The sequence below is a fragment of the Malus domestica genome, chromosome 08, assembly GCF_042453785.1.
Source record: "Malus domestica chromosome 08, GDT2T_hap1".
Classification (NCBI taxonomy): Eukaryota; Viridiplantae; Streptophyta; class Magnoliopsida; order Rosales; family Rosaceae; genus Malus; species Malus domestica.
The window spans coordinates 29,124,537-29,146,570 of NC_091668.1; the positions used below are offsets into that span (position 1 = coordinate 29,124,537).

Consider the following 22,034-nt stretch of genomic DNA (forward strand, 5'->3'; position numbering starts at 1 on the left):
TGGTTCACATCTAAAATCTATTACTGTTGTGTTGCATTTCACAGTTCTCTTTCGGAAAGGAAAGCAAGAAAACCGAGAGTATGTGAAGTCGTAGTTTACATTACATGACATTGAAATTTTTCTTTCTCGATATCTTTTTTCATCTACAAAACTGAAAAACTGGAGTAACATCACTTAAATAAGCTTCTTCTTTTGGAAAAAATGCTTCAAGTGCCATAACTGAAGAGTCGAAACAATAATGCAGACAGCCAACGATATCATGCTAAACCACGCCACCCGGGCATTTGTTCTTTCACTCACGTCCCTCATCTCTGATTCTCTGAGCATCCATCGAAAACAGAAACAACGAATAAATTACAGCAGAAAGACAGTACAGGAAACGTTGAATGCATTCCTATTAGGTATGTAAACCGTACCTGCCCTTGAGGTAAAGTAGATTCTCATGGATGGCGTCAACTGCTCCTTCGAGTTTCCGCAGCTCAAGCTCAAGACCCTACATATGAGGGAAATGTCAGTCAATATTTGTGGTGGCTATTCAATATCCGAAACACTTGAGAGTATGTTTTAGTTTAGTCGTGTTAATGAAATTTCACATACTGTTGCATGTTCAAGAAAGTCTAACAAATAAGACGTATCTAACCTTGAGGAGTCAATGTTAGAACCGACGAGGATTGTACCAGCTTATATGCCATGGCAAGGTTATAATCTTAGGTCCAACATATATACAACATAAAGTACGTATAGTAGAGAGGGCAGAATAAAAAGTAAAAAAGATCTACAGACAGAACTAGATCATTTGGTGAATCACTGTAAGTACAATAATAACTGTATGATGCATCAACACGCAGCTAATGGTCTTGGAGAATGCAGAGGGTAAAAGACATAACAAGGCACCAAGCCTTGAACAATACACAATTTTCATATATTCCAATCTTTTTAATCCTAAGGACTCATTAAATATAGGCTCCGGTTAGAAAATGTGATTATGACACAGAGGCTCAGTGCAAAAAGGGGTAGAGGAAGACTTGGAAAAAAACTTTAAGAAAAGACATGGAGTGCTTGGTGCTAACGGAAGATTTGGCACAAAATTGAGTGCAGTTGAGTTCTAGGATTCATACAGCCGGCCTCACGTAGTGGGATAAGGCTTTGTTGTTGTACTCATTAATCACAGGAGACCCATGAAACTTCAAAGACTTCTTAACAACAATTGATCTGTTAAAGACTCTTAATTAAAGTTGAATTATTTATTAATTATCATATTTTATATTCTGATTCTTGAACTACCATGGGCATTTCTCCTTAGACCAAAAAAGACTTATTTTTAAATTTGGGCCAACGAGCTTAGTGTTGGGATTCCGAAGAGGGTATTGCTTGTCTAATCAAGCTGTACCTACTGCATCAAATACCCTAAAACACATGAATGTGCATCAGGTTGCACATGAAAGTTTGCGTGTATAATACTAAAGTTTACTCCTTTCTTCCTACCTTCAACCTATCAAGTTCAAATATCACATAGCTAATATCCCAATGGTCATAGACTCATAAGTGATATATACTACTACATTATCACAGTACAAAACTTCTAATATTAACGAAACGGTTTTCTGAACTGTGAACATGATCAATAAATAGGATTTTTCAAAAAAGAAAAAAAGTCATGCCACCTCATCAAAACTAGGTGACTATGCTTCGTTGGATGTGTGGGCACACGAGAAAGGATAAGATTAGGAATGAGGATATCCGGGGTAAAGTAGGAGTAGCCGAAATTGAAGGAAAGATGAGAGAAAATCGGTTACGGTGGTTTGGACATGTGCAAAGAAGGCCTACTGACGCTCCGATTAGAAGATGCGACTATGGGACAGAGGTTCAGGGCCGAAGGGGCAGAGGAAGACCTAGGAAAACTTTGGAAGAGACCCTAAGAAAAGACTTAGAGTACTTGGATCTAACGGAGGACATGACACAGGACAGAACACAATGGCGTTCTAAGATTCATATAGCCGATCCCACTCAGTGACTTGGATTTTCCAAGTCTCCAATCGAGAAGTTTTCCTCACTCGGGAAATTAAGGGAACACTACCTCAACCTATATGCTCCACTCACAAAGCTTCAACATACAAGCTTCAACAAAAGAAAATTCAAAGAACTTAGCGAAGAAGGCTTTGGTGTATTTAACACAATACGTTGAAATGAAGGAAAGCTTATTTATTGATATCCCCGATAAGTTACAAATATGTACATATACTTGAGTCAAAATAAACAAACAAGAGAGAGCCTTCACAAAGGTTGCTTAGGAGAAGTCTCAGCAGTCGGTAGAGCCCCAGAAAGAGAAGGCACCGGAGGGGGATCATTCGGAGCCTCAGTACTGGACAAAACCCTAGAAGGAGGAGGCATCAGAGATTGATCATTTGGAGCTTCATTACGCGGTACAGCCCCAGAAGACGAAGGCAATAAATGCCTTTGGAACAAACCCACAAATCTCTGATGATCAAGTAAAACCTGACCATCAGATTCCTTCATCTGGTCAAGCTTCCTCTTCATGTTTGTAGCATAGTCATGTGCGAGCCGGTGCAACTGTTTATTCTCATGCTTGAGCCCTCTAATCTCCTGTTTGAGACTCATCACTTCAGCCGCCAATGATTCAACTTGGCGGGTTCGAGCAAATAGGCGTTGGGCCATATTAGACACAGAACCTGCACACTGAACACTGAGAGCCAGAGAATCCTTAACAGACAACTCATCAGACCGTTTGGAAAGTAGTCTGTTATCTTTGGGAGTGAGAAGGTTCCTGGCCACTACCGCAGCGGTCATATCATTCTTCATCACGGAATCCCCAACGGTAAGAGGACCAGTAGGGGAGACGAAGGATGGGCGCCATATGTTGTCTGGAGAAGGCGGGGCTGCCTCTTCAACAAGGTTCAAGTCAAAACGACGGTCGGAGGGGCCAGACATTTTCAAAGGTGTTGAAGAGAGAAGAGGTCGGACAAATCAAGATCTTAGAAGTGCAAGAATGGAGCTTCTACTGGTGGATAATCAAGTGTGCTTTGGAACTTAATGTCAGCCCCTATAAAAATCTGCACTCGACGAAGCTTCAGAAATCGAAGAGGCGCCTGCTCAGAAATCGAAGAGGCGTTTGCTTTCTCAAAAGCTGGGCTGCTCAGAGACCACGAGGGTCGATCTCAGAAATCGAAGAGGTGTTTGCTTTCTCAAAAGCTGGGCTGCTCAAAGACCACAAAGGCCGATCTCAGAAATCGAAGAGGCTTGCTTTCTCAAAAGCTGGGCTGCTCAGAGACCACGAGGGCCGATTTCAGAAATCGAAGAGGCACCTACTTTTCCAGCCTTGTCAGCACCTGTCACACGCACACTCAGCTTTGCGGAAATTATGGGCATTCTGTCGAAGATTTCTGGCGAAGTAGAAAGCACATGAATCGTACTGTTCAATCACCCACTTCCCACACGCAACAGTAGCTCATGGGTACCACAGATAACTTTGCCAAAGTTCTCTGACAAAGTTGAGACACGTGAAGCTTGCAGCTCCCACTACATCGCTCTGACCAAGAAGGGTAAAAGAATTGCAAAGAAACAACACTAACAAAGTTTAGACACATAAATTTTGAAGGTCTAGCTACCATATTATTACCCACAAGGGTAAATGAACAGTACCACTGCTGGATAATTGGAAAGTCCCGGTGTGTCAACCTCTGTGCTTCGTGGCAAGGTAGACTAGCAAACATGCCCAACCTTTACTCACATTCGAGAAAACACTCCTAACAAGATTGCTTGCTCCAAAATCGAAGAGGCACCGCCCTCCGAATCTCGAGAGCCAGACTCCCAACATGATTACTTTCTCAAAAATCGAAGAGAGGGTAAAGGAACAGTACCACTGCTGGATAATTGGAAAGTCCCTGTGTGTCAACCTTTGTGCTTCGTGGCAAGGTAGACTAGCAAACATGCCCAACCTTTACTCACATTCGAGAAAACACTCCCAACAAGATTGCTTGCTCCAAAATCGAAGAGGCACCGCCCTCCGAATCTCGAGAGCCAGACTTCCAACATGATTACTTTCTCAAAATCGAAGAAAGGGTAAAGGAACAGTACCACTGCTGGATAATTGGAAAGTCCCTGTGTGTCAACCTCTGTGCTTCGTGGCAAGGTAGACTAGCAAACATGCCCAACCTTACTCACATTCGAGAAAACACTCCCAACAAGATTGCTTGCTCCAAAATCGAAGAGGCACGGCCCTCCGAATCTCGAGAGCCAGACTCCCAACATGATTACTTTCTCAAAAATCGAAGAGACACCGCTCTCCGAATCTCGAGAGCCAGACCCCCGACAGGTCTGTAATCTTCACACGCAACATCAGCTTTCCAGATACCACAAACCACTTTTTCAAAGTGCTCTGACAGAGTTAAAACATGTGAAGCTGGCAGCTCCCACTACCGTGCTATAACCAAGCAGGGTAAAGGAATAACATTATTACTTGATGTTGGGGAGACTCCTATATATGTCGACTTCCATCCCTAACGGACAGGCAGACCTGCAAAAATGCTCAACCCTTTCTCTTATCTGAGAGGGCACTCCCAACAAAGCCTTTCGAAATATTCAGCTTTCTTTCCCCCCGATAATACCTCTGTAAACAAGCTATACTAGAGCAAGAATATCTCATATCATCAGGGTTAAAAGCAAGAGTATCCCATATCATGCTTTTTCCCTGTCTTTTCCTTTGGCCTTGTTCTTACCTGCAAGACAAGGAGAAAGAGAGCAATCAGTCAGCACTTGGAATCAAGCTTCCAGCCAGGAACTGACTGCCTGGAACCCCTTACCTGGCATTGCTCTCGAGTACTCATCTTCAACATCTTATGCTTCCAGGGAAGATACCGCATCTGCCTAAGGAACAGATAGGGCAAGTGAGAAGGATACAAGGAAGCATGTGGAGACAAGCGTAACAGCACACGTGCCGATACATCCACTACTCTATCAAAAGCAAAAGTATCCCATATCAGCAAGGTCGAACGTACTCTAGATTTGATGGACTTGTTTTGACCCTCAAATTCTTCAGTCGGCCTTATACTCTGGAGGAAACCAGAAAACCCTCCAGCTCAGTTCAAGAATAAGCCTGTGGAAAGTTACTTCTTCAAAAGCAAAAGTATCCCATATCATCTCTCCTCATTTTTCTTCTCTTTATCCTTCATGCTGCCTGCAAGATAGGGAGAATGTGAACAATCAGCCGGAGCTCTGATTGCTTACCTTGTCTGTCACCTCTTTCAGCAGATCCCCCAGCTCGGCGACTTGGGGGACTCCTACTACATGGTTTGTATCTCGCTTGACCAAGCATGAAACTACAAGTAAGCTTCAAGTGAAATTGATACATTACCTTGTGCATCTCCACCAGTTACAGATACCACCCCTGGATGGAGGAAGAGTACTTCCAGGGAAGATGCCACATCTACCTATGAGACAGATAAGGCAAGTCAAGACGATACCACACTCCGGTACTTAGAAGTTTCGTGGCTACGAGATCATTCTCCCACAATATTTCCTAATGTCATTTGTACTAAATCATTCACTTGTACTCACTAAAGGAGAGCTTGAACCTATGTACTTGTGTAAACCCTTCACAATTAATGAGAACTCCTCTATTCCGTGGACGTAGCCAATCTGGGTGAACCACGTACATCTTGTGTTTGCTTTCCTATCTCTATCCATTTACATACTTATCCACACTAATGACCGGAGCAATCTAGCGAAGATCACAAAAAGTGACCGTTTTCGCTACCTAGGATCTATCTTGCAAGAGAATGGAGAATTAGATGGAGATCTCAACCATAGAATACAAGCTGGATGGATGAAGTGTAAGAGTGCATCCGGCGTGTTGTGTGACCGTCGTAGGCCACTGAAGCTCAAGGGAAAATTTTATAGGACGGCAATAAGGCCAGCGATGTTGTATGGCACAGAATGTTGGGCGGTGAAGCATCAACGTACACAAAATGGGTGTAGCGGAGATGAGGATGCTTCGTGGGATGTATGGGCACACGAGAAATGATAAGATTGGGAATTAGGATATCCGAGGTAAAGTAGGAGTAGCCAAAATTGAAGGAAATATGAGAGAAAATCGGTTCCGGTGGTTTGGACATGTGCAAAGAAGGCCTACTGACGCTCCGGTTCGAAAATGTGACTACGGGACAGAGGTTCGGGGCCGAAGGAGTAGAGGAAGACCTAGGAAAACTTTGGAAGAGACCCTAAGAAAAGACTTGAGTACTTGGATCTAACGGAGGACATGACACAAATGAGCGCAATGGCGTTCTAGGATTCATATAGCCGACCCCACTTAGTGGGAAAAGGCTTTGTTGTTGTTGTATAACGTTTATAATTAACTCAACCACCACATTGACCTCCATGACTCTAAACTTAGAGTGAAGGCTGTGCACTTGACTTGATGAATCCATATCACGATTATTAATTGGCAGAAAGCGGATATGCAGTCACATGTACCAACAACTTTCAACTCACCAATTCATTTCTAATATTATTTCAGACACCAAATTTTAAAAACCTTTAAACATGATACTCTGTTCATGTCTATGTCCCTGGGATAAATAAATGTTACCATTAATAAAAACAATAGAAAAAATGAACGACAAAAATTATGGCAGTGCTTACCTCAATTTTCTCTTTTCTTGCTACTGATTCCCAATCCTTAGCTGCAATTCCAGTTTTCCAGTCAAGGTTGACACTTACCCCTCCACCTCCAGGATTGTTACCATCAACCCAAAAACATGCCAAGTAATTTCCAGCCTCATGAGTTGTGAATGCAAACTGACCATTTGTTGCGTTTGCGTTTTGATGAAGATTGTTCCCATATGGTGATGTTACCTAAAGAAGAGCAAGAAGTAATATGAAAAGTGCTAAGAAAGCAAAAGGAAATCTAAGACAAAAAGATAATTATCCAAGACGGTAGAGCACTTGTCAATGTATTAGAACTCCATTTGCAATTTTCCAGTACCATTTCCTTTAAGATCCAAAGGAGTTATCATAATGAAAAATATAATGCTCAATTAACTTGAAACAGAAACTTCGTTCATAAATTCACTTAAATTCTCCTCAGACATCAAGTTACAAGTTTGAATCCTGTCCAAGTATTTGAGGTAGAAGAAAATCAAATAATGATAATATCGAAAAATTCCCAATACAAAGGACAGACCACCTTTGCATCGACTAGAAACTAGTAAGATGACCAATTGTCTGATTGTTAACAGACGTAATTATTGCTATACCCCAGCTAAAGGTGTCAATGTGACTCTGCAGCCCAACATGCAGATCAAATCAACGGCCTTGAGAGTGAAAGAAACCCCATTTTGTTCTAGAGCCTAGAAACTCCTTGATAAAGGGCTGAGTCTGACCACATTAAAAATAGGTTTGACAAGCAACAAAACATCAAAGTAGAACCCAAGATCCCGTCGAATACTAAAGGAAGGATCGAAGTAATCGTGTAACTTGAAGGAAGAAGATACATTACTCATCAAGGAAACTCCTTTCCAATCCCACAAAATGGTAGGATTCGACAGGTTAAGTTTCCTTCATGTCTAATCCCTTCTAATCCCCTCCCATTCACCTTAAACTTCCAGATAGCATGAATTTTACGAGTAATCCAATCCTAGGCACCGAATGAGCCCATAATATACAAGTCAAATGAGAACCCATCAAAGTAATTATTTTTATTTATTTATTTATTTTTGTATAAAAAACTTATAATTTGTTTCTCCTTTTGCAATTTACAGCAGGAGTTTCGTTTAATATGCTCTTAATTAAGAGGAGTTAAGTCATACATGGAAAAATAGAGATCAACAAATTTTAGCAAAAAAGACATCCAAGCAGGATACAAAGATCCAAACTTTACATTTAAGATCCTCTCTTCTTCTTAAAATCTATCCAAACGGCAGAAAATCCGATAAACTAACTACTGGGTTTTCTGCTAATCTATGTATCTGCCTAATTGCAATAAAAAATCAAAAAAATTAAAATCGATTACGAATTGAAGGAAGGGGAAAAAAGGAGGGGAATTGGAGCAGACCTTGGCGGAGATGGTGGGGGTTTGGGAATGATCATCGGGAATGACGACGTAATCGGCCAAAACGACGACGTTGTTCTGGATTTCATCCGAGACGCATTTCGTGCCGGAGGCAGGTAACGTCACCCAGATGGCTTGACCAGTCCGTGCCAAGCACAGGATCAACAAGATGGCAGCAGCGACCGAACTCCCACTCCAACTCCTCCTCGTCGCCATCGCAACTCCTCTGCTCTCTCTCTCCTCTCCGTTTCTCTCTCTCCTCTCCGTTTCTCTCTCTTCTCTCTGTTCTCCCCCAAACGACGACGTTGTGTGCTTCCTTGGTTTCCGAATCGGAGGAGATACCGATACCCAGCAACGGAAGATGGTTTTTCCTCTGCGTCGACTTTTTCACGCAGGAAGGAAGGAACTGTGTTTTGTGAATTCTCAGATCTGATGGCGACGACTGGGCCTGAGTTATGTGACTTGTCTTGGTTTGGGCCCAAGGCTGTTTTTTGGGCGTGGGAGACTGGCTTTTACGAACTGGAGGCCCATCTTCTTTGTTTTCATTCTCTTCTTCAAGCTTAATTATTGATTGATATTGCCCTGTTAATTACCGTCTAGTGATATTCTTTTGTATTTACAATCGAGAGGTATTAGATTCAACTTACATGGATGACAATGAAAAGAACGTATTTGATTTCTGTTGAAAAAAATGAAGATGCTTTAGATCATTATATCCGATTGAAAATTCATTGCTCAACGAATTTGGAAGGAGAATTTTCAGTGAGACATACAAATCACAATTTAAACATGCGTTTATTTTATATTTATGTCAAATTGTGTTTGCTCAAAAAGAAAATGTCAAATTGTGATATGCAGCCAGACGAGTATGAATGCCTGGAAGAGCCCATCAGCATCCTTTAGGGAAAGCATAAACATACACCCTCGTTTAGTTTATCATGGACTCTTGTTTAATTCCAACCATTGCTTTCGTTTGATTAATCCATATCAATAACCAAAAACAAAAAAGAATACGTAAAAAGCTAAAAAGAGTGTGTAAAATCACATCCCTATTATTTAAAAGTACGCTTGTTTGACCTCACTAATTTTCACTATGTTGGACTGGACTATTTATTAGTGTAGACCCGTGTTTGTTTTGAGTAGAAATTAAGTTTAATGGGATTAAAGGGAGCTTACGCAGGCTAATTCCCTCGCAAGAAGGTCTTAGCGAGACACCCCGAGAACCCAAAATGATGTTGTTTCCCCCTCGCCAATTCCCCTTTCCCCTCCACCTCCTCTTTCTCCTCACTTTCTTCTATTTCTGCTCAATTGAGACTTGATTCACCTCGATCTGATCTGATTGATGCCCAATCATCCCCTTCGACGTGTTCAAGTTCATCCACAAGGAGTAGGATTTTTTCTCCTCCTACTTTTATCCCCTCTTCTCACAAATTGTTTTTTGTCTTATTTTGGTTATTAAAAAATTAACATAAAATATTGACGTGACTTAACTATAATCATTTAAATAGGAGGGAAGAGAAGGGGAGGGAGATTAGGAGGGGAGAGAATCCTACTCCAGAGCGCCTGAAGCTCAACGTCTCCAAAATCTCCCTCTTGGCAATTTTTTATAGGTTAGTGCAAATTTCGAAGTTTAGTTCCATTGCAAAATGGAAAAAAACAAAAATATTGGGTTTAAAACATTTTAGCCCGACACCTAGTTCGGCATTGTATGAAACACTTCACTATTTTTATCTTGTTTAGTTCAAGCCAAGTCAATTCAATCTAGCCTCTAAGATTAATTCAGTTCTAAATGTGTAACAAATGCACTTAGAATATTTTGGCCATGCTTGTCTCATCAGGAAAGAGATCCTCTTCGGATCATTTCCTCTTAATCCTAGGGATCCATCAATCTGAGCTATAAAATTTGATCAAATAGTTAAAGTTATTATATTTTTTAAAATGAATAATTGTTTGTAACCGTTGAATCAAATTTCAATGATTCAGATTAGTAGATCCCAAGATTAAGAGAAAGGAATCTGAAGGTATCCTTTTCCGTCTCATCATGCACTTGACCTCACCCATGACTCCATGAGTTGACATAAAGTTGAAGGTTCCTATAGACCCCATCTACTTTTATATAAAAACATTTTAAGTGGCTAAAGTAGCCTCCCTCCATTATCTTACCCACCATGGACTAATCTTAAAGCTAAATCTACCATAATATTCTTCCGTTCCTCCCACAACACCAAGTTACCAACAACAGCAGCAACAACATGGAAGATCTCATTGCCCAATTCAGCTTCCTCTCCAACCAAGCCTTGCAAGACAAAACCTTCGACCCCTCGATGATCGAGGACCTCATGAAGCTGTTCGAGCTCGAAGCTTACAACTCGTGGGCCGCAGTCGAGCTCGAACAGCAACAAGAGCTGGAAGAAGCTGAGCGTGCCATGCAGGAAGCGGAGGAGTACATGGACTCGGTGATGGAGAGCGCCATGGACGAGTTCAGACGCTTCGAGGAGGAGATGGAACGCATGTCGAAAGCGGAATTGGACAAACTGGAGGCGACGGCGGAAGGGGCTAGGAGGATGGGGATGGTGGTGGAAAATGCAGCAACTGTTGCTGCCAAGAGGTATATTGAGGCTGCACTCAACTCTGCTACTGCTTCAATGAAATCGGCTTGGAAGGGCATTTCTGGTAAGAAGGTTCACCCTTCTTAATTAATCATGTATTAATTGGATTCAAAGTATAAGTACTGCCTTTGTATTTGCTTAATCTTCATGTATTAAAACTGGGATTTGGGCCATGGCAGTGTAAAATAATGAGGCGTTTTGGAATTAAGGATAATAATCTTCTACAAAATACAGTTGAGAATAAATCAATACTTTCTGAAATTTTGTTTTTTGTTCAGGATGCATGAATCATATCCATTGCATATAAATTGCTCTTTTTTTTTATATATATTTTTTTAAATTTTAATTTTTTTAGAAACGATATCTAAAACTACTCTAATTACGGGGAGCGGATTCTAACTTGGGTGGACGGTGAGAAAAAGATCATGGCGTAAAGGAACAATCTTTCCAAGAGGGAAGTTTTTGTTTGGAGAGCAATTTGCATAAAACGAGTTTATTGTTTTGTGGCTTTTTGATCTTATAATATTAGGGTGTGGTTTTCACACATCTCATTTTACTTTTTACATATTTTTTTAATTTTCGACTGTCGAATTGGAAGAATTGAAGAAGATCAACGGATAAAAATTAATAAAATAAAGAATGTATAAGAAGTAATTTGAAGTACGTGGATAACAAACCTCTATAATATTATCTAATGTGATAAAAAACTTACACATAACATGACATTATTGTTTTTTTCATAATTTTGTTAAATTAAATTAGCCACGGACAAGATCCGAACTCATACCATCCATCATGCAAGAATTTAACACCTTTATATCATTGTGATAAATGACTTATTGAACCGAAATGTTGTCACAGCTAAGTCGTTTAATTTTTAATTCTTATTTGGAGATAGAGAAGCAGCAAACGGGGGTAGCCGTTGATGGTGGGATGTGGATTGTTGTTCATTGTTGACTACTTCGACATCAATAATTGAGTCTGAACTCTGACTAAATTATTTTATACAGCGTGTATATGTATGTACGAGCAAATCTAAAATTATTAAGGAAGTTTAAAATAAAATAAATTGAAATCACGAAATTTTATATTTTAGAATTTAGAATTTTTTTTGTTTGGTTAGATACAAAATTTAATGTGGTATAGAGTTAGTAATATATAAATGAGATATAGTAGTTAAAAAATGTGCTAGTATTGGTGTTGGAGACGGCGATGATAATGGTGGGTGATGGTGGCAACGGTGATGAAGATGGGTAGATGGGTAGTGGCGGTTGTAGCAGCGGGGGAAACACCGATATGTGGTGGTGGAGGCAGCCGTGATAGTGATGATGGTGGTGGTAGTGGTCACTCATGGTTGAGTTTTTTAATACTTTATTTGTAACTTCCCATTCATAAAATATTTAAAAATAATAGTCATTTACATGAAATTTAAACTTAAGAATTTAAAGTATCAAATTCAGAGTATTTTTTTCATACGAAAATTCTAAATTTTTATGTTTATGAATCCAAAAAAGAAAATTGATGCATATTAATTATAAATTTTAATTTTTATCCAAATTTCAAGTTTATTTTCCTGTAGTGTTAATTCTTTTTTCCCCTCACCAATTGATTCCATTCCAGCATCCAATTAATTTAAAATGATCAGCCTGAATCCTGAATTGGCTAATTAGGGAAATAAAGCAAATTTCTTTCTTCAAAATTAACAATAGCCTCATTGCCTGGTAAATAAACAGCTAAGCAAAATTTGGCACACCATTTCCAGAACCAATTCAAGATGGTATTTGAAACATGAAAGTATATCTTATGTCACACGAAGATCTCGTCCGGCCGGTCTAAATACAATTTTATTGACCCGTCCGGCCGGTCTAAAGTATATGCCGATTAAATACATGCTCACAAATGACAATTAACATCTGGTTCAGATTGTTGTGTTTAAATGTAGAATCTGTTACAAGTTCCAGCAAGACTAACAAAATTGCGAATTCAAAATTTGAACATTGTAACATTCGCGACGATATATAGACAAAACTGAGTCAGAGACAGGAAGGTTGGATCGATGAGGGTCTGAATATCAACTCACATATCCATAGCTTGGGGTCCGACTGACGTCTTAGATTTCTTTTCTTTCCTCTTCTTGCTTCCACTTTTGTTTTTCCTTTTCTCTGGCTTGACATCTACGACTGGCCGAGTACTCTGCAAGTGCCGATGAATGGCAGCTAGGGGATTCGACTTGAAAGTGGGATGATTAAGAACTGTAGTCAACTGCTTTCCTTCCTTCAATCTGATGAAACGGAATCCACTATTACTTAACTGAAATTTCATAGGAGAATGTGAAAATGAAAAGTGAAGATTGCAACCGGATTTAGAGTTACTTACACTAGCCTTTTCTTGGATTTACAATTTATCTTCAACTCCGAAGCAGGAGTGGGTCGCTTTTCCTTCAACTCCGGAAGGAATTCTGAGAAAGAAGAGAGATCATATGCTTTCAGTTTCTTCTGTCGACTACGTAGTTTCTTCTTCTGGTAGAAGATAAAGTTAACTCATTAGCATCCAACGCATTGTAAAAGACCACTAAAACATAATGATACGTGTTCAAGTTATATCAGTAACATACAGAACAAAAAAATCCAGAAAACAATTGTTATTGAAACGAAGAAAATGCCAAGTTCTGACAAAAAACAAAATGCCAAGTGGAAGTTTGATACAGCATTTTGTTTGGGGTGGGAGAATATTTGAAGACAAAAATCCAGAATTTCTAGAAATCTGCCCTCTTCCTGCCTTAAGCTACTCCAAGTTCATATAGAGCAACAAAGGTTTTCAAAATCACTGCAGTGGTAACTTCTTCCTGATCAGTTTACACAAGTTGACGGTTCGAAGATTGGGAACCATTTCAACTCTTATTAAGCCCTAAGAATGGGCTCGGTTTTGGGTTTTCGTTGGGCCCATTTTGAACCCTTACAAATGGGATCAAAATCCCTGTACACTAAATATAGGCCACATAGACATCCTATCATCCCTCGTCTGGCCCCAATATGCGGTCCATACTAAGCTTTAAGTTTCCCAGGAAAACGAAATGCAAGACCACATTACTCTAATGTGTATCTTTTGGTTTCTTTTTGTTTGTTGCTACTTTATCCCCAACCTCCAAACTCCAAGGCTAATTGTCTTCATCTAAAGCAACAATGCCTCCCAATTCTCTTCATCAGTGATCCCCATTCCTCCAACATTTATGCACCAAGACTTGTCCATTCTTGTGAAAGACCTAGTTTTAACCGAAGAGCTTAGGGGTTCAATGCTTGTGTTTGAATCAAAGGGAATCCGTGCAAAGTCAGCAACCCCCCTGCATCTTCATTGTCACCCATCAATAGATGGCGTAAAGATGCTTTCATGCAACTCACTATGCGTTGTTGCCAAATGGGTGGTTACGCTTTCGATCCCAAGAGAACTCAGAAGAGCCCCTGGCACTAGTCCCCTCTCGCGAATCCTTGATTATTCAAAAATGTTACTCATGTCTTTTTGTCCACTATAAATAGGGCTGAAACTCGCCAAGGTTCCATGAGTGGCAGGCCAAATAAAGCTGGGAAGTTGTAAACTTCCCAAACCCAGGTTTTCATAAATAACAACAAACATGACTTTATGATTATTTTCTCTCTCCCTCCAAACTTGAAAGGAACTCCCTAAGTAATTTCTTCTGTGCCACTCTCCATGAGGCATTGTTAGATAAACACATCCTATGTCAATTTTCATAGTGTAGCTTCTTATTCTGCTTCACTCAATGATCTTGATCAACCCCCACCAAGACACACACCCACACCATGAGTCACCACCATCCAGCACAATTTCTGGTCCACTCAAAATTTCTTAGTTAAGTGTTGATAACCTCACATTCTCTTCCCCCCCCCAAACAAAACAACAAAAACCACCCCACCCCTTACAAATGATAACAAAAATTACAATGAAACATATTCCTCTCATGCCAAGTTTGATATGGGAACTCGATTAGACTAGCTAAAATTAAACGACTAGATTTCATGTGCAATCAAGGAGGAATATGGATGCAGTATAGCTAACTGACTAGATTTCATGTGTGTATCAAGGAGGAATGTGGATGTTGTAGTCTAACATGGAGGATTACGATGGAATATTCCTAAGAGGTTGATGCTCCAAATAAGAACACAACATTTCATAGTCTTCCTTGATTGCACATAAAATCCAGTCATTTAACCTAGTCCAATTTATTATAGTCTAATCCTCCACATCAACATAGCCTCAAAATGAGCTCAAAGCAACCAACCGGAAAACCATGAACATTAAACGTTATGTCACCGCCAATTAATTGCTCTGAAGTCTAAAAACTCAAATATGTCTTCCGCCATTGCAGACCTCCTCCAATATCACCTCATCAAATGACATATCTAAACAATGTACCACAATAACTCCGGTCATAATACCGGAAAAGCATTGGTATTTCGTCAAACAAAGCGAAAGTTGATGAATTGGAGATCCTCACCTTAACAATAGCCTTCTGTGCACCCAAGGAAGAAACTGCATCTCTAACCTCTGCATTGTTCATTGACAAAAATTAAACTTTCGGAAAAGCTATATATCAAAAAGCAATCATCTTTCGGAGAGAAACTAATTGGGGATCAAAATCTGTATCGATATTTACTGTTACGATTCATTTTCAAGAGACACCGAAAATCCAAACTTACTAGCATAAAATTCGAGCTTCTTTTCGAACTTCCGGCCAGCTTTGGTCGACGATTCTGATCTGCACCCAAAAAATAAAACTCAGAGAGAGAGAGAGAGTGAGAGAGAGTGAGAGAGAGAGAAGGGGTTGCGCTGCGTGGTGGTAAGGTCTTACCGTGAACCTGGCTTCCCCATCACTGAAACTTTCGAGCTTTGGTAGAGAGAGAAAGAGAGATATACAGAGAGAAAGAGATATTGTGTAGAGGGGAAGGTTAGATGGGTGGAAGTGTGGTAGTTGGGGCGGTGGTGGTGCTGCGACGGTTGGCGACCGTGGTGGGACCCTGAGTGTTTATGCGGCGGGGCTGCGGATTTAGTAGGCGTTGGGGGTGCGCAGCGGTTTATGGTTTGTCATGTTTTATTATTATTTATTTTACATTTTATGAGTATATTTTTAGAAAAAAGTCCTCTCCGTCTTTCGTATTTTCATCCGAGGCCCAAGACTTTATCAAAATACCAAATTGATCAAAATCTCCGTCTGTCCGTCCGTCGCACCAAATTACAAATTGCAAATTACAAAACTGCCTCTGGTAGGAGTTAGGGTTTCGTCCAAGGCGGAGCTGGGCGGTTTCCGATCTTCCTGATTGCTCTCTTGTCGTAGGTACCATCTGCTCTGCTCTGTGCTTCACAGGTATATATCTAATTTTTTTTTTCCATCAACAAAATTAACGAACAAACCGGTTTTTTATTTTTTAATTCCATGGCGATGATTAACTTTGCAGTTTCTTGGGGATTAAATTGTCAGTAGAATATTCAATTTTTATTTATTAATTATGTATATGATTTAGTGGATTGTTCTTCGCTGATTAATCAGTTCCTAATTAGCCCTTCAAAATCAGACACCATTGTTTAATTTATGCTTATTGATTTGTGGTTTTTGTGGAAACAGCCTCTTTGCAAGCAAGGTAGGTCTTCGTTCCCCCGACCCTCGCAAAGCGGGAGCCTTGTTGGCTTGGGGTCTTTATTAATTTTAATCTGTTGTATTTTCAGCATTCTGCTTAATTATTTACATGACAAGTTTTGTATATTCATTAGATTTTCTGACAGTTTCTCAGCTGCAACTGAAATGTTAAGAATCGTTGTTTTTATTGCTTAATTGATCATTTGACAGTTTCTCAGCTGCAAACGAACCGTTAATGATTGATTTGATTTGGTTTTTATAGGGCAAAGTAGGAAAAATTGTTGTTAGTGTACAAGTTTCATTCTAAGAAATATTCCTAGTAGGCTTAAAGTTGAGGCGGAAGGATGCCTCGTGACTTGGCACGGTCACAATCACGATCACCTTCTTATAGGCGAAGGCTTTCGCCATCTCCAGTGGGGTATAGGTCTAGCAGGAGAAGCCGCAGAGACAGAAGCCGGTCTCCATATTCCTCGTATTCTTATAGCAGGTGATCCCGTTAATATTCCGGCTTTTTTGTGATAATTTAACTGATTCTCAATCAATTGCTGGAAAGATTGAAGCGTCGCATATCGCTGATGTGATTTGGTTTACATAATGTTCGAGTTTCTATGTATGCATCTTCTCATCCTTATTTTTAGGTCTTTTGGTACTTTTTTATGTCTAGTGTGAATCCTGTTCGTAGACTTGCATGTTACAAGAGAGTGATGTATGTAATTTGTTAAATATCTGACCAAGGATTTTGGTAATGGCTGTCAGATTTTTTCGCTTGGAACACTTGGATTAGTTTCGTTTAGAACATTGTTTCATTTCCCAATCATGAAGTCTTGTAAATCTGTTTTATAGAAAATGAATATGTGCGTTCAAGTTTACCTGGAACCTATTATGTTGATGTTGAGGTCACAGCTAAACGGAGCATTCTCATGAAATATCATTTTGAGTCAATATTCTGGATGCTAATTGCTAATATTTGACCATTTTCCCTCAAACCTTCAAGTGGACAGGAATTAGTAGTTCCATTGCCTGGGCTTGGTATGCTTTGACATTTTTTGTTCTGAGTTTTCTTTTCCCATCTTCAACTACAGTTGTGGTTTGTAGGTTTCGTTGCTGTCATGCTAATGCCAAAGAATTGCTGACGTTGTCATAAAATCTGATGGTTGGCTCATTTTGGATCTAACATTGATGGACATGTGACCTTTGGAAAAAATAAATTAGTTCTTGATTGTTTATAAATAACTGGATAAGAGTCTAGTATGAAAACATGGATTAAAATATAGAGTTGCCAGAGTGATATAAGGTTGCATGCTCTTCCTAAGAATTTAAAAGAATTCAGATTCTTCCCGTCAAATGGGAAGTGAGCAGGTGATGTTTGTTGTTGGATTTCCTTTTGTTGCTCCATTGTGACCTTTGCTTCTTCATGTGATAAAAGATGGAGCACACAAAGGTTATACTTAACAATGTATGAGGTAACCGTACATGTTTCTATATATTTTGTGCTACATGGTGGACAGACTTGATAGTTATTGATTATGTGTAGTCATGTCCAGTTTTAATTGCTGTTGCTAATAGCTTTGTTTTTAGTATACAGACGGAAAAGTCGTTCAATTACCCCTAAGCGTCGAAGAAATCGTTCTCCGACTCCAAGACGTCGTAAAAGTCGTTCACTGACCCCAATATGTCATAAAAGTCGTTCTCCAACCCCAAGACGCCGTAAAAGTCGTTCTCCAACCCCAAGACACCGTAAAAGTCGTTCTCCAGTTTTGAAGCACTATAAGAGGCAAAGAAGTAGGAGCTCCTCCTTGTCTCCTATTCGTAAATCTTCTAGTTCAAGTCTTGGATTGTTGGAGCAGAAAAATGCCAGTGAGAAATTGAGAAAGGAAGAAGAAGAAGAAGAGAAGAAAAGGTATAACAATTACTTAACATCAGTTCTTTTATGATATCAGTTTTTTTTATGACTTTTTTAAGTTCATCTTTAGAGTAGACTAACAGTTTTAATTCTTTCCTGACTTATGTGCTTACATAGTGGGACTGTTTTCATTGTTACCCACAAATTTATGAGTTTTGATTTTTACATGAATAGTAGCCCTCCTGAAAATTACTGTATTTTTTCTGGATGCTTACTATTGTGTTTAGTTCATTGAAACGATAGTGTAATTAACATAAGGGAAAGAACCTCCGGTTCATGTTTGAATTAGCCTACTAGACACTCTGTGGAACATGCTTGTTTGTTAACATTTAAGTTTTATACAACAGTACTTTCTTGGAAAATTAAACTAAGGATGGCTGCTGTTTACGTATGCAAAATTGAGATGCACACAACTTTTTTTAATTTGTAAAGAATGTCAGCTTCAATAGTGGAGTGTGAACCAAATCTCCAAAACCGCAATACTGAAGAGGTATCAAAATCCGATGCTTTACAATGCTATTCAGTGATATGAGGCTTGCAATTGTGTTTAAAGAAAGGAAAATTTGTGTTTGAGCATGTTTGTTAGACCTTGCTATGTATTTCTTCATCAGCTAACCTCTAAAGATTCTTCCACCGGATTTCCAATGGGAGTTGGAATTTGTATAAATTTATTCAGGGAATCCCTCAGTTTGGTTGCAGTTATTTCTTGATTTCAGAAGTTAATAATATGAAATTGAGTTAGACTTCCAGATTGTATGCAGTTGATCCCAGATGCAGCTATTCTGAATCTAACTATTGTTAATGTTCTTATGACGGTAAGTAATGCAGTCAAAGGCCTTTTAAGAACATCGGGATTAGGTTGAGTAGAAACTTGCTCCTCTACACAATTGTAGGCAGATGGGGGTTACAATTGGGCTGAGGTGGTCTGGTTATGTGAAAGCTAATCAATAAGATATGTACAGAATTTGTGGTTTATCAAGAAAAAATGCACCTCTTGTGTAAATTTTATGAGTGGAAGTGTTAGAGCACACTTTGTCCTGTCAACACATGATACTTATTGTCACATCCACAAATCATTGGTTATAGCTTGTTCACTTTCAGTTACTCATCGAGGCATATACTTCTTCAGGACACTATCATCTTCCTGCATAATTTCCTTTTTGGAGTATCCAGAAATACATAGTCAGTTAATTTGGTGTACAAAACCAACCATATGGTAGACCTAAGTGTTTGGAGATCCTTTAGAAGTACCTGTTGTGTCTAACCTAAGAAGCTCAGCCATGCAACAGTTGGGTTGAGTGTTGGTGGAAAGTCCTGGTTAACTTTTATTTACCAAATCATTTAGTACACTGTCTATTCCTTAAGGTTTGGACTTTGTTGGCTTCTGATCTTACTCCATTTTGCCATGTGGCAACAGTAGTTCTCCATCAGTCTTGAACTGCCGTTTCTGTCATGTGAATGTTTTCCGATGTCTTGTTATTGCTTTAGTGCTTATCACACTCAAGATGCACTGCACTTGGGCCATATATTATAAAACTGTAGTCTATCATATGTCAAGAATGCATTTAATTCAAATTTGAAGTAACTTGATAATTAGTTTGAAAAATGCAGCAGGTTTACTTGACATTCTCCTCCACAGGCTTTTCTGAAGGATGATACTGCTTTAGTTCAACTTGTAATTTGATGATCAAAATGGGTGCATCGTTTATCTACTGTTCACCAGTTTTGAAACTCATATGTTTGGATCAGAATACATTAGAGGTATGCCTTAAAAGAATAAGCATATCTATAGTACCTTTGTCCTCATGAAGGTTAGTTTGCCATTTATTCAGTCAGATAATGACGAGAGAGAAGGGGAGGGGTAAAAAAAGGAATCAGTATACATTAATTGGCATTTTATTTGTACTCGGGCGGCAGCTTCCCTCTTTATATTAGAGACCACTTTATTGCTTAACTTTTTTTGCTTGTATTCTCAGGCGGCAACAGGAAGCAGAATTGAAACTGCTTGAAGAAGAGACTTCAAGAAGAGTGGAAGAAGCAATTCGTAGGAAGGTTGAGGAGAGCTTAAACTCTGATGAGATTAAAGTGGAAATACAGAGGCAGTTGGAGGAAGGACAGAAGAAGCTCCTTACTGAAGTGGCAGCGCAACTTGAGAAAGAAAAGGAAGCAGCTCTGATTGAGGCTAGGCGTAAGGAGGTAATATTTAGGCTACCATGTTGCCTCCAAAATCTCATTTTCTCTTGTTACAGAGGCACACTTATGAGTCATGGTTTGCTTTTACCATTCGGGATTGTTGGATGCACATCTTCTGTTTTCTGGAAAATACTATTGTTATTTTTACCATTCGGGGAAATGTAAAATAGCAGATATGGTAGAAGTACACACAATAAGTCGTTAAGATAGTAGTAAATCATTACGGTAAGTATGTATTATTCATCTACAAAGAGTGCTGGTGCTGGAAGACCTAGATATTGGGGGCGGCGAGCATCTAAGACCTAGACATAGCATTGCTCGGCTGTGTAATTATTATAAACAATCACAATTCCAGATGGGATGATATTTTTAGTCTGCATCTGCCTTTCCTCCCTCTGTACTAGTGGAACAATCAAAGTAAGTTATGTGTGTTTTGTGTGTCCTACAGGAACAAGCTCGAAGAGAAAAAGAAGAGCTGGAAGGGATGCTTGAAGAGAACCGGAGGAGAGTGGAAGAAGCTCAAAGAAGGGAGGCTTTGGAGCAGCAGCGGAGGGAGGAGGAGAGATACAAGGAGCTGGAAGAACTCCAGAGACAAAAAGAAGAGGCGTTGCGAAGGAAGAAACAAGAGGAGGAAGCACGGTTGAACCAAACGAAATTGTTGGGTAAGAACAAAGCCCGGCCAAAATTGTCATTTGCACTCGGATCCAAATAGTGTATTTTTTGTGGAACTCCGCTCGGTTCCTTTTGACTATGTCCGTCCCTGACTTGATTGCCGCTCTTGTACTTGTAACCTAAGAATATTTTTGGTCAACGCAGTTTTTGGTGTTCTAATGTGATCGGTTCTCCAACTGTCAAAGTCGCGGCATTCATCGTGTATTATTTAGATTGCCAGGAACTCCGCTAGGCTTATCCGGCAACCAGTTGCAATGTTGTTTGTGGGGTTTTTGTTTTCGAACGTGAGCGATTCCAATCCCCCTTTCATGATTTCATCCAAATGTACTCCCTATGTTCTTCAGCACCTCAACACACTTAATTGTTTGACTTGTAGTCAGTCACCACTCGGCAGTTGATTGCATACCTGTGGCGTCTGTGGTTTTTAAAGATTTGGCCACTTTCCTTCGCAAGTGGGGAGAGATTTGTTAGTGCCCGGAACACGAGTTGATACCACACGTGTTATAATGTGGTGTACCGGTTCATGTTCTGAGTACATAGAAAAAATTGTATTTTGTCTTTGATTTGAAAAAGGATTGAAATCCGTTTTTATTCTTTAGCATTAAGGAACTTATGACCTACTTTTATTTGATAGTTAATTAAATATTAAATTTTAAAAGTTGTACGGTTCAGTCGGGCATGTAGAGGTTTTTCTAAAATTGTCCTGGATGAGATCTAAACTCGAACGTCCACGTGTGCATGAATGACTGACCTTAGCGAAATTCCAGCTATAAAATACTTGACACTAATGGGATGCGCAGCATCAATGGACTATTCATTCGTCATCGTCACATAAACTTAAATGGCCAAAACACTTGGTAAAACAAATAAATTTTAGGGTAAATTATATTTTACTCCTTAGGATTGGGTACTCAATTACAATGTCTTTCATCGATCTTTAAAACG

At 39.5% G+C, this 22,034-nt stretch overlaps 4 protein-coding genes across 5 annotated transcripts; 2 read left to right on the forward strand and 2 right to left on the reverse strand.

Moving 5' to 3' along the window:
* Positions 1-8,514, reverse strand: LOC103441892 (transmembrane emp24 domain-containing protein p24delta3-like). The gene is made up of 4 exons (XM_008380610.4): positions 8,069-8,514; positions 6,658-6,870; positions 417-493; positions 1-319 (listed from the first exon to the last, which is right to left on the reverse strand). The coding sequence occupies exons 1-4, from the start codon at positions 8,279-8,281 to the stop codon at positions 175-177; spliced, it is 648 nt and encodes a 215-aa protein (XP_008378832.3). The 5' UTR covers positions 8,282-8,514; the 3' UTR covers positions 1-174.
* A 1,594-nt stretch (positions 8,515-10,108) lies between these two features.
* LOC103441896 (uncharacterized) lies at positions 10,109-10,935 on the forward strand. Its single transcript, XM_008380613.4, has one exon. The coding sequence runs from the start codon at positions 10,318-10,320 to the stop codon at positions 10,759-10,761; it is 444 nt and encodes a 147-aa protein (XP_008378835.3). The 5' UTR covers positions 10,109-10,317; the 3' UTR covers positions 10,762-10,935.
* A 1,494-nt stretch (positions 10,936-12,429) lies between these two features.
* On the reverse strand, positions 12,430-15,767 carry LOC103441895 (uncharacterized). Its single transcript, XM_017333874.3, has 5 exons — positions 15,539-15,767; positions 15,387-15,445; positions 15,185-15,234; positions 13,051-13,193; positions 12,430-12,955 (listed from the first exon to the last, which is right to left on the reverse strand). The coding sequence occupies exons 1-5, from the start codon at positions 15,556-15,558 to the stop codon at positions 12,751-12,753; spliced, it is 477 nt and encodes a 158-aa protein (XP_017189363.3). The 5' UTR covers positions 15,559-15,767; the 3' UTR covers positions 12,430-12,750.
* A 43-nt stretch (positions 15,768-15,810) lies between these two features.
* Positions 15,811-21,255, forward strand: LOC103441924 (uncharacterized protein At1g10890-like). 2 transcript variants are annotated; one of them, XM_070826082.1, is made up of 5 exons: positions 15,811-16,051; positions 16,584-16,808; positions 17,907-18,221; positions 20,201-20,420; positions 20,866-21,255. In XM_070826082.1, exons 2-5 carry the CDS (start codon positions 16,666-16,668, stop codon positions 21,127-21,129), a joined length of 942 nt encoding a protein of 313 aa, XP_070682183.1. In that variant the 5' UTR covers positions 15,811-16,051; positions 16,584-16,665; the 3' UTR covers positions 21,130-21,255. The 2 variants fall into 2 exon arrangements, with proteins under 2 accessions (XP_070682183.1, XP_070682185.1); XM_070826084.1 differs by lacking the exon at positions 15,811-16,051 and having other exon boundaries at positions 16,523-16,808.
* The last annotated feature ends 779 nt before the right edge of the window (positions 21,256-22,034 follow it).